A 12,146-nucleotide genomic window follows, 5' to 3' on the forward strand; every position below is an offset into this window, starting at 1 on the left:
AGGAGGCGGGAAATCATTTCCTTCTGCTGCACTGAGTCAAACGGTCTTGGCCTGTAACGTTTCACTCTGCAGCAGGTTATTCAGCACCACGGATACCGCTGCGTCTCTCCCCACTCCACACAAGGGGCGTTTGCGTCGGGGGTGGGTTTTAATCTAGTCAGTTTCTTGTTCAGGACAACAACCGGCCCTGGCAAACTCAAGGCCTCTATTTATGCCCAGCCCGAGTCCTGCGAGCTGCCTCCCGTCTGCCCGGCGGATGTGCCTCACCCCTGACGAGGGGAAGGACGGCTCCGAGGCATGGGAGAGGAGCCCATCCCTGGGTTCTCCGCATGGTGCATCAATCAGGGCAGTGGTTGGCGTGTATATTAAACGCTTATACCTCAAGTGGATTGCTTCTGTGGATTGGTAAAAACACAGGCCTCTGGGAGTGGCCTCCAAACACCACTGATCTGTCTTCTGAGCACCAGCAGCCGCCTTCAGTGCTCTGATTCTCAGCGCTCTGGCCTAAGCATCTCCTACTCAGGGAGGGAGGCAGGGAGAGCCCATCGCGTACAGAGCTTACCTTGCAGGGCAATATTCCTGGTGGTGACCAATGATTATCTTTTGGTGGTTCTTTACTTAGCCTATCAGTAACACGTGGCTAGATCGCCTCATCTGACAGCAGCTGCCACGTGAGATTCTGCCACCTTCGTCCTGAGTGCCACCTTACTCCCACCGGCTCTGGTGGGAGTCAGGAGCTACTCAGCATGAGGAAGGATGACAGGATCTGGCACATAGCATCTGTAATGGGAGATGAAGGATATGATGCAGCTAGGGGTGAATGGACCAATGTCTAGGTCCCTTCTACATGCCAGGCACAAAGACACGTCTGAGGAAGCGACTGGATCACCCACGCCCCATGAGAACAATCGACACCCCTCCTTACCTCTTTGTGGAAAGCCGTGGCTTCGCTGAAGTTCCCGAGCAAGTACTGGGTATTGCCAAGGTTCCCATAGGCTCGGCCCTGAGCGGCTCTGTCCCCAAGCTCCTTCACCAGAGACAGATTCCTCCTGCAAGAAATCAGAGCAGCACGTCCAGTCACTCTCAGCCAACAGGCATCCGGCTCCCATTGATCATAACATGAGATACAGAGAGCCCAGGGTCAAAGCAAGGAGCTCTGAGGGGACACAGCTCTCCCGGGCCTGGGTAAACAGCTCCCCTCACAGAGCAATAGTCTCAAGTTGCAGTGGGGGGAGTCTAGGTTGGTTATGAGGAAACACTATTTCACTAGGAGGGTGGTGAAGCACTGGAATGGGTTACCTAGGGAGCTGGTGGAGTCTCCATCCTTAGAGATTTTTAAGGTCAGGCTTGACAAAGCCCTGGCTGGGATGATTTAGTTCGGTTTGGTCCTGCTCTGAGCACGGGGTTGGACTAGATGACCTCCTGAGGTCTCTTCCAAACCTAATCTTCTATGATTCTATGATCTGCCCCTCCTCCTCACCTGATGTGGCGAGAGCTCCCCCTCCCATTTCAATCACCTTTAATGGCTGGGGAGAATGGCGCTTTTACGCCTTCAGACACAAGCGAGAGATTCTACCTTGGGGCACTTAGCATTTCACACAGGCCAGACTGGCCCAAACCAGTGCCACTCCCTCAGATTCAGTTGAGCTGGGCTGATTTGCAGCAACTGCCTGGGTGTTGAAACACCTTCAGGCCTGGTAAGAAATCGCAGGACTTTACACAGGGAGAACAGTGTGATTATCCCCATTTTACAGATGGGGAAACCGAGGCACAGGACGGGGCCGTTACTTGCCCAAGGTCACCCAGCAGGCCAGTGGCAGAGCTGGGAACTGAATGCATTACCACTACCACTTATTCTAACCATCTCTCCTTACACACAACTGCCCTGATCAGCCAGAAGAGCAGATACCTTCATGCCCAGAGTTATCGCAAAGAAAAGCCAAGGACAGAGTGTTATTTTCAGCTTTGAAGTACAGTATCTATTTCGGGGGATGGTCCTTGGGAGTCATGCTCTGCCTCAGTTTCCCTCTCTGTAAAATGGGGATAATGATTCATATCTTGTTTCTACAGTGCTTTGAAATCTATGGGTAAAAAGAGCCAGAATAAGAGTCAGATGTTATAATTATTATTAAACTTTGATGAAGTCAGGAAGAAGCAAGAGAAACAGGAAAAAAACAGGAAGGACCAGAAGCTCTGAGCTATTTCTCTGCCTGCCTTCCCAGTGCCGGCAGCTGGGATGCATCTGAGATGAGCATGACTGGATGCAACACTGCAACGACAAGCGCAGTCAAACCCTCTGCAGTATCTGCTCAGCACATTCAGAGCAGCCTGGATGCTTCAGGCTGGCATGAGTTCACCCAGCAGATGCTCGACATGCACTGACTGCTCTTTGGCAAAAGGATGGGGAGCTATATGCAGGTGCTATCACATCTGCAGAGACGAGGAGACTAATTTAAGAGAGATGCTCGTCTCTCCCTTTCAGATAAAAAAGATTATTTTTAAAAACCCATTTCCTTTACTGAAGTAAAAACCAAAGGGGAGAAAACTTGCAGTTAGCTCTAAATAAGCCTAGCGACAGCGTTCCAGCACATGCCATAGCAAACACATCGGCAGCCATGTGGAAAAGGCACAGTTGTTACTGTGGGACATGCTGCAATGCCTCAGAACTTCACAGTGACAGAACAGGAAACTCTTCTGCAGAAACACAGGCCCTGACCACTTGAACTAAAGGTGACTCTCCATTAGCTATTGCAGTATAGGGCCAATGATACACAGTTGAAGAGCTCTAATTCTATCCAGTAGAGGGCAGTGGTGTGCACACAAGCGAGTTCGTGAGTAGATTCTGCCCCGCAAATGATCATACTTTGTAGAACATTGTGGCATCACAGCAGATGCTCAGGGATTAAATTTAACTGTGTGTGTTACAGTTTGACCTATTCTGAGCTATACTCAAGACAGGTAAACTCAGAAGCTTAGTTTACAACTCTCTGAAAGGAGTTTTGTTTTATTTTTTTTAATTAAAAAAGCCTGCAGTCTTTCCTCATCCCTCCTTGTACAGAATCCCATTCCCACCCCCAGAAACCCCCAGGCAAAAATTAGTCAGAATTATATGAACTGCCAGAAAGCACCATCCCCACTGATTATTCTGGCTTGATTAAGATAAGGATCGGAGCACAGACAAGCCACATCCGACTCTGGCACATGAGATCAACTCTGGCCCAGCTTTTCATCTGCGGAGCGCAATGTTTCTGCATCTCTGCTCATTCTCACGCAGCTGCCAGATGGGACAAAGCAGCTTATTCTGCTGCTCCTCTAAGCAGGTGCGCATAACAGTATGTACAGCATTTGGGTCCCTTTAATCCTCAGCTGCTGAGCCAGATCCAGCTGATCCCACCCACAGAACAAACATTCCTGTTCCCCTTTATCCTTCCAGGGAAAGAGAAAACTATAAACCCTCTGCAAAAATGTGCAAGGTGTTTCCTTTTCCAACTCTAGGCACGGAAATTGTACCACACTATAATATCCATAGTAAAAGGAACAGACACAAATTCTAGGGGCCATAATGCAATTGTTGACTAACACTTCGCTCATTAAGGATCATCACAAACTCTCTATTCACAGCAGTCTACCCTTCCTTTCACTTTGCTTATCCTGCACGCTTTATACGATTCCCTTGCTGCACTACGTTATTTCAGCCATCTTGTATTTGAGCTCACTCAGACTGGAGCAGGGGACTGCAGTTTGATGTACCATCCGTCAGCTCTCTAGCTTTATCTCCTTATACTATGTGGCAGGGGAATAAAGGCCCAGGGGTTACAGGCACTGCACATTCTTAAAGGGGAACTGAGCTTGCTTCACAATAGAAAATAAGAGCTATTTAGGATTTCAGATCCTTGGCAAAGTCTAGTGTAGCAGTGTATGATTATCAACACTTTGCAATTATACAGAGTCTTTCATCAAAGGATCTCAAAATACTTTGAGATGTTTCAGACAAAAGGTGGGCGAGATAATCTCTTGTATTGGACCAACTTCTGTTGGAGAGAGAGCAGCCTTTCAAGTTTGAAGGCTCATTTCTCTCCAACAGAAGTCGGTCCAATAAAAAAATATTACCTCCCCCATCTTGTCTCTCTAATAGCCTGGGCCCGACACCGCTACAACACTGCACTGAAATGTTTATTGACGTTTCACACAATGTGGAAACTGAGGCACAGAGAGGGCAATAGCCTGATTTGTAGAGGTGCCGTGCCCCCAAAGACTTCCTATAGGTGCTCAATATCGTGGAATATTAGGCCAAAAGAGACTTGCTCAACTTCTCACACAGAACCCGAGAGAAACCTAAAAGTCCTGGCTCCCAGGCCCCCTACATTAACCAGAAGTGCCTGTCTCCTGCCTCACCGTTTAAAAACTATCAATAAATACATTTCAAAGCACTCAAAAGGCCAATTCCTCCTTTGATGGCCTGCCAAGAGTAGAGTCTCTCTTCTGCCCGATGCCATAACATCGCTGGCACCTCAGGCAGGCTGAGGGATGCAGCACTTTGAACTGGTAGAGGTATCCAGTGCCACTGCCAGCCACAGGAGAATGAGCTCCAAGCTCAGGTCTTGGCATCTAAGTTCCCCTTTGGTTCAGTTCATATTTAGTGCAGGGGAAGAGGGTCTTTTCCAGGAGGCACTGAGGGAGGGTCTCTGGCCTGTTACGCAGGAGGTCAGACTAGATGAGCCTAACTTCCGGCCTTAAAATCTCATCAACGTTTACTTTCCTCCCCCTTTCCCACTCCCACCACTTTCTGCCTTTATTCGCCTCTCAACAGCCCATATGGGTGTGCCCCACCCTGCCAAAGAGGTGAGCACACCGGCCCCTCTACAGGCAGGCAAGGCGGTCCTTGGGTCAGCCAAAAGAGGTGGGTGGATGTGGGGATCACTAGGGAGGAATACACAGCGCTCCCCTGCCCAAAAACACAGCCGAATCCACCCCCAACCCCGAGGTCCTTGCTGGTTTAGTCAGGCGGGACCCAGTCGCCTTCTAAGTGGAGTGCTTTAAAGAGGGCTGTATGAAAAATGACTTGTCACAAGCCCAGTGCTGTTATCTTTCACCTGTCAGCCATCACCACACTTCTGCAGCTCCCCAGAGCTGTCATCAGGACAGTAACAAGACACATGCACGCAGCGCTGGAATGATGCACTCATCAGACCAAGCACGGAGAGAGCGCCAGACGCTTTGCAAGTTTGCCATGCGCATGATTGCAGCCGGGTAAATTACTACCGACCACGATGGGGCTGTTTGTGCATCCCCGTCCCCCGCAGATCTGGGAAGGGTTGGTACTTACTCATAGTATTCCGAAGCTCTCTGCAGCGTCTCCTTGACTTCTGGAGGCAGGGAACCTGGGTCTTGGGCCATGCTCCAAGACAACTGCTTTCCCTTTGCATGGTAAACATTGCCAATGTTATACAGCGCTCTAGCTTCACCTACCTGGAAAGGGGGGGGGGGGGGAACCACAGAAGAGCAGGTGTTACACTCCACGTTGTAATGCCAAGCTTCCCGTCTCTGGGCAAAGGGCAGCTAACCAAAAGCAAGGGCAGCCTTGTAGAGCATTACAGCTTCATTTTAGAAGCTGAGTCTGAGGGACTGGATGAATCCAAGGACTGTTAAAAGGACTAGAACCTGCCACCGTTAGGTCGCCAGTTCAAAGACTGCCCAGGTCAATGATCCCTAGCTCTTACCTAGTGCTTTTCATCAGTAGACTTCAAAGCGCTTTACAAAGGAGATCACTCTCATTCTCCCCCTTTTACAGATGGGAAAACTGAGGCACAGATCGGGGAAGCGATTTGTCCAAGGCCACCCAGCATGCCAGTGGAAAAGTGGGGAATGGAACCCAGGTCTCCTGAGTCCCCGTCTAATGTTCTATCCACTAGGATTCACTGCTCTGAAGAGAAACCAGTAGTGACCTCAAGTCCTCATCCGATGGCTGCTTGGTGGCCTACGTGCAAGGGATGGTTTCAGTCCAGCCCCTCGTGGATGGGGACCATGGAGACTCCTATCTATACATATAATAAGCCCAGCACAGGCAGGAATGGTGCCAGCTATCCCACAATGCCCCTTGCCAATCTCCTGTGGGCGCAGAGGGGGAGTTCAACCCCCATGACTGGCCTCGCCAGTGAAACTGCCCGCTCAATGCTCCCAAACGTGGTGAGATCTGTGTGCGCGAGAGAGGGAGGCGTGGCTGCTGGTCCACCAGGAACTGGGCTGAGACACACCCGGTTCATTTCACACTGGCCACCAAACAGCATGCGTCAGAGAGAAAGACCGAGAAGAATCCCTTTCCCTGCCTGTACAACTGAGGTCCAAGAACCATCCTGGAGTTCTTTGCTTGGCCCCATTCTGTGAACTCCAGGAATGTGAATCTCTATTTATTTGGGTTCAGTTTTTTCTTTCTGGGGGAATCCATTGCTTCCTGGGTATTTTGGGGGTCTTCATTCCAGGGATGGCCTGCCCGCATTTTCATCCATTCACACATCCCCTACTTCCTCTGCCACTAGCTGCCCTGGCATCAGATCTGTAGCAGAACGGGAGGGCGATACGGTCAGTCTCCTTCCAGAGCCAGCTTCAATGCTGTCCCAATTGTTGGCTGGCAGGAGGAATCTTTTAAAAGTCAGGGAATATTTCCTGTTGGGCATCACGGATCAAGTACCTTGTCTCCCTGCTCCTGAGAAATCTCCAAGTGTCTCTGGCAACAAACGATGGCTTCATCAAACTGCCCAAGTATTTTCAATGTATTCCCAAGGTTGCCACTGGCCTTGGCTTCTCCGATACGGTCCCCAATGGTTCTACAAGACGACCGGAGGAAGGGGAAGGGCAGTTATAAATGCTGGGACTCAGCAGGCAGAATTCAATCATGCTGATACTTAAGGCTGTAGCAGGAGTAGGCACTGAACCCATCCGGCTCCTAGCCTGTATGCAGCATGTGCAAACGGAGGGAGAAAGCTCATTCAGTCTGGGAGACAGATTTTTGATTCCCCTCTGGTAGTTGTCGAAATCCAGGATGGAAAATAAAGTTCTATTTACCAGACCCCCACCCCCAGACTTGAAGCTCCCCCTCCCCACTTACGGTCCTTTCAGCTGGAGAGGACAGGACACAATGCCCAAGATGGCCTATCAGTTCTGCTCAGTCAGAGTTTGCCTTCTTTTCCAGGGACTGAGCATACTGTTGCCTCCCAGCCCCTGGGGACTAGTGATGCAGGCACATCGGACAGCACTTCCACTAGCCCCGCCCAGCCCAGGTACCGGTTTTACACCAGTGCCCGGAGGCAGCCAGGTTCTGAAGCTGCCCTGCAGCGAGTTCAAGTCACGCAGGGACAAATGCCACGCCGTGCTGCTCACCCGGGCCACCACCTCGGTGCTACGTTCTCTGCAGAGTGCGGAAGGTTCTCGGATATCAGTAAATCTAACCAACTGCAGACGGAGAATTGTCCCGTTTTTAAAGGTGTTTATTAAATGGGTCTTGAGGCCACATTTTCAGCAAGCCTCCTTAATGACCCCTCAAAAGGCATGGTTTCAGCTGACACAAACCCGCTGTGTGGGCGGGCAAGTCAGCGTTACCTCTTTGCACACACAAAGCAGATGCGCTTCCAAATGTTGTTGGGGGCCTTTGGAAAACCTGGCCCAAATTACCCAACTAAGATGCTCCGTGCGAGGGGGAGCAGCCTTGGTGTCATGTGGTGGGGCTGAAAGGATGCTTATTTTTTCTTCCTAAAAGCTGGTCCCATGAAACCCACCTTTCGCCACTATCCAAAGGACCAGAAGGTCGCATGCAATGGCACTAGAAACGGCCTGCACACCTTGAGGCAGGGAGTCCGACTGGAGGTGGCCCTTAGAGCGACTGTTAGAGGAGACAACAGATGGCCGTGCACTGCTTTTTGCTCTGGCCTGGGCGGGATGCAGAGGAAGCCTGGCTGAGATGGGCTCCGCTGTAGTGACACCCCCCATCCCCCCACCAGGGGAGAAGGTATTTTGGGGAGGGGAGGATTCAGATTTTAAACGGGCCCCAGACCTTCCTCCCAATATCCTCCGCCACATTCAGACTCCTCGCTCTTCCTCCCAATCCCATACACCGCACAGACTCTTCCTCCCTGGCTCCTTGATTCTCTCCATTCACCCACCCCCTGGTGCCCCAGATCTGTTCTCAGTTGCAGTGACTGGATCCCTCAGGCTGCTGGCCTAGGATCCCAGGGATCTTGCCTTAACGCGAGCCCTGCCTGATTGCGTTCACAGGCACGCTTACCTGGCTAGAGTGAGGTCATGCTTATGGTATTCCAGGGCCTTGGAATATTCCTTTAGGTAGAAGTAGGCATTACCCAGCTGGCTGTAGATAGCGCTAAGAGTCTTCAGATCCTCTGTCCCCACCTGCACTGCTGCTTCGAAGAAGGCTGCTCCAGCCTTGAAGTCCCCAGCTTTGCACAGTCGCTCTCCTTCGAGGGCTAGTTCGAGGCAGGAGGCCTCCATCCTGTTAAGATCAAGAAGATCATTTCCAGATGAGCCAAGCTCTGGAGTTCCCACCTTTTTTTATTGTGAACATTTCATTTTGGTCAAAAAGGCATTTTCCATTGACTACAAAGTTTAGATGGCACATATTTAGGGTCAATACATTTTGCTGAGAGCACAAGGAATAAACGCGTGATGCAAACCACAGACTGCCCCAACGCAGACAGAAGGCCCGACACGCTGAAGGCAAGGGAGAGCCAGAATAGATTTTAAAGATTAAAGGCAAATTTTTCAAAAGTTTGATTGAAAGTCAATGGGATTTAGGCTCCTAAGTGCCTAAATCCCTTTTGAAAGGGACTTGTGCTCTTAGGTGACGACACAGGAACTTTTGAAAATTTTACCTTAAGTGTGAAGACGCGGGGAAGGGGAATTGTACAAAACGCTCCATACAGAATAACCACCTGATCAAGGGTTGTTAGACACATGAAGTGGAGGAGCAGCTGATTTCCCCTTTCATAGGGCAGTTGGAGTGATCCACTCGTCTTCCCTTCCCGACAGTCAGAAGTTTAGGGTGGCCTCGGGCATGGGGTTGTATCTCGGACCATCTTGGCTAATAGCCATTGACGGCCCTATCCTTTATCTCATTCTTCACCGAACCCAGTTATACTTTTGGCCATCAACATCCCATGGCAGTGAGTTCCACAGTTTAACTTGCCATTGTGTGGAAAAAGTACTTCCCCTTGTTTGTATTAAACCTGATGCCTATTTAAAAAAAAAAAAAATGAACACACTTCAGACTCCTGTTGAAATAAGAAAACAACAACACTCCGCACATCGTAGGCTCTCAAATGCTTCACCCTCATTACATTTAGCCTCCACACCCCTGTGACGCACACTCTTCATGCTAGAGACAGAGAAACCGAGGCACAAAGGCTGAGTGACTGGCTCAAAGTGGCACAGAGAGTCTGTGGCAGAGCCAGGCTCAGAACCTAGGTCTCTTGACACCTAGTCTTGTGCTTTAGCCACAAGTCCATCCTTTCGAGCAGCTCTCTGAACCGGCTTCAGTTAGCACATGTAAATAGCCCAGGTGCTAAAGGGTTCCTGGACTATACGAATTAGGAGTGCTCATCACTGTCACAAAGTGGAACCAGGGGCTATTTCCCGACCTGCTCTCACCATCTGGCAGCATGACCAGCTCCTCATTCCACTGCACAGCAAAGTTGTGTTGCTTCTCTTCCTCTCCAGGCAGCACCTGATGTACTTCCTGGCTATAAAAAAATGATTAATCATGTTTTTATGGCAGTGTCTAAGGGCCAGCCAGCCCCTGGTGCCAGGCACTGAACAAACAGAGTGGTTGACGGTCCTCACTAAAGCTTGCAATTAAATAGACAGGGTAGACCCAGGGTGAGAAGGGCAGGTTTGGAGTGATGCTGAACTGAAGAGACTGTGAAACGAGAGGCAGGGAAAAGAACAGGGTTGGAGCAAATATCAGGCGTCAACTGGGACTGTGGGTGCTCGGCCGCTTTGAAAATCAAGCCCCGTGTGTCTGAGACGAGGGTAATCCAAAATTACAGGCCACCTTTGAAAATGCTGGCTTGAGTGATTTGGCTAGTATTACACACAGGGCCAATGTGGGATTGTTAGGATGAGAACCCAGGCCTCATCTCCTGGTTTCCAGGCCCCACACACACTCAGCGTCGCCGCACGAGAGCAATGGATGGGTGTGGTTTTCTTTAAGGGAGTGCATACCTCATCCACCCTAAATTGATGCCCATGCCGCTTTCCCAAGGGGTAACGCAGAGGCTAGCCCGCGAATCCCACAGAAATCTGGCAAGCACTACAAACTTTGGACTGTATAGAATTTCTAGGCTTATAAGCCACAGTTCCCTGGGCCTGTTTTTCATTAACTTCCCGGCCGTCAGTTTTTCCACAGGCCTGCTCTACACATTAGCACTAGGGCCCACCTTTTGTCTCTTGTGCTTCTTGACACCTCCTATTACTTACACACATGGTCAACAGCCCATCAAAGCACAGGGAACCCGGGCAAAAGAGCGGTGCAAGAGGTATTTCCTCCCAAGGCCATCTATTCCGCACAAGGAGCCTTGCAGCTCTGTCTGCGTTACAGCTGAAGCCAGGCATCTTAGAACCGTGTTTACACTTTGTAAAAAGATGAGTATATTTTGAAAAAAGAAAGAAAAGGTTTAATTAAAAATATTCAAGGACATTTAAAATATTTTAAACGAAAATTCTTTAATTTTTTTTGGGTCAAAAACCAAAATATTTAGGCCAAAATGGTTTGGATTTTTTATTATTTTTTTTATTTCATTTTTTTTTCAAAAAAAAATTTTTTTTTCCTTTAGAGTTTAGATGGCACATATTTATTTAGGTCTATACTGTCCATTAAGGTTTGCCTGATCAGTGTGCACCCCCCCCCCACTCTGGTTGCCCCCAAAACACAAACAAACCCAGTGTTACACCCCAGTGCGGGATAATCTTGTAGCATGGTTTGGCCATCACAGATCCCAGCTGTCAGAGAAACCATGAGGTGTTTAAACACAATTGTCGCTAACATCTCTACAGCCTCTAATGTTGACAGTGCCGGGCTGGTTTGTAGCTCACAACGTTCTTTGCACAACTCATAATCAACCTGTGGAACTCACAGCTGCAAGGTACTATTCAGGGAAGTATCTTAGCAAGACTCATAAGGAATTGATACTTCCATGAAGAAGAATAGCACGAACAACAACCCTTGGTAGAGGAATATTAACAAGGGTGTTCAAGCCTCAAGCGAGCCCAGGTGTATTTTGGGGGTTTTCTCTATTTCGTCTGCAGCAGCTGGATAGGTCAATATCAAGAATAGGATACAGGCCATTAGTTCGAGTAGGGCAGTTGCTACAGTGAGCTACTGTTTGCTGAGATTAGTCATTTAAAAGATTATTTACAATGCTGCGCAACAATGCTGAGATAAAGCAATAAGCCTCCTACAAGGGATTAATCCAGGACCCACATTTAAAAGACTTTCACAGCTGAGAAGCGTCTTTACATTTCCTGAAAGACAGAGCCGAGGCTAGGTTCCAGGATGGTAGTTTTGACAGGTTCACTATTCAAACATCTAACCTCTCAACTCCACGGGATTTCCAGGCAAGATAGGAAGATAAACTGGCCAGACAATCATCGCAGCACTATGGAGTCATTAAGAGCTACCAAAGGAATCGCAAGCCATCGAGTGCAGAGTGCAAGACTTTTGCACGTGTACTTTTCTACGATATTTACTGCAAAAAATAACCCCCCTGCTCTGAGTTCATGCTGAGGAAGCAAAACGGCCCAATTGCAGGTTTCCTTGCCAAGTCGGCTCATGCAGCACTGAATTGTCTAACAGACGACAGGGATTCACAGAGACAGAAATTTTATTTTCCTCCTTTAGAATACCAAGAGCAATTGCTAGGCATGGCTGAGGTATATGAACCCCACCACAAACTAGTCCTGGGATAGATTACACCAGTGGTACAAATGCCAACCTTCTCCTTTAGATTTCCAGACTGCCTCGATTCTTACAGCAACCCTCGTCGGTCCATCGAGCTTTTACAAAACGCTTGCAAACACGGGCTAATTAACGCTCACAAGACAGGTACATACTGGTGGGTAACCAACATTATCCCCATTCTACA

General features: G+C 49.1%; 1 protein-coding gene across 4 annotated transcripts in view; it reads right to left on the reverse strand.

Moving 5' to 3' along the window:
- The window catches only part of GPSM1 (G protein signaling modulator 1), a 141,142-nt gene that overhangs the window by 86,890 nt on the left and 42,106 nt on the right, over positions 1-12,146 (reverse strand). For 3 of the 4 annotated variants that reach the window (XM_039507182.1, XM_039507181.1, XM_039507185.1), the window contains exons 2-5: positions 8,279-8,500; positions 6,689-6,824; positions 5,327-5,469; positions 926-1,049 (exon numbers count right to left, since the gene is read on the reverse strand). In XM_039507182.1, coding sequence (XP_039363116.1) covers positions 926-1,049; positions 5,327-5,469; positions 6,689-6,824; positions 8,279-8,500 — 625 coding nt within the window. Of the gene's footprint in view, positions 1-925; positions 1,050-5,326; positions 5,470-6,688; positions 6,825-8,278; positions 8,501-8,939; positions 9,224-12,146 lie in introns of those variants that run through there. The other variant, XM_039507184.1, reaches the window with a different exon arrangement.

Source organism: Mauremys reevesii, linkage group 19, assembly GCF_016161935.1.
Source record: "Mauremys reevesii isolate NIE-2019 linkage group 19, ASM1616193v1, whole genome shotgun sequence".
Classification (NCBI taxonomy): domain Eukaryota; kingdom Metazoa; phylum Chordata; order Testudines; family Geoemydidae; genus Mauremys; species Mauremys reevesii.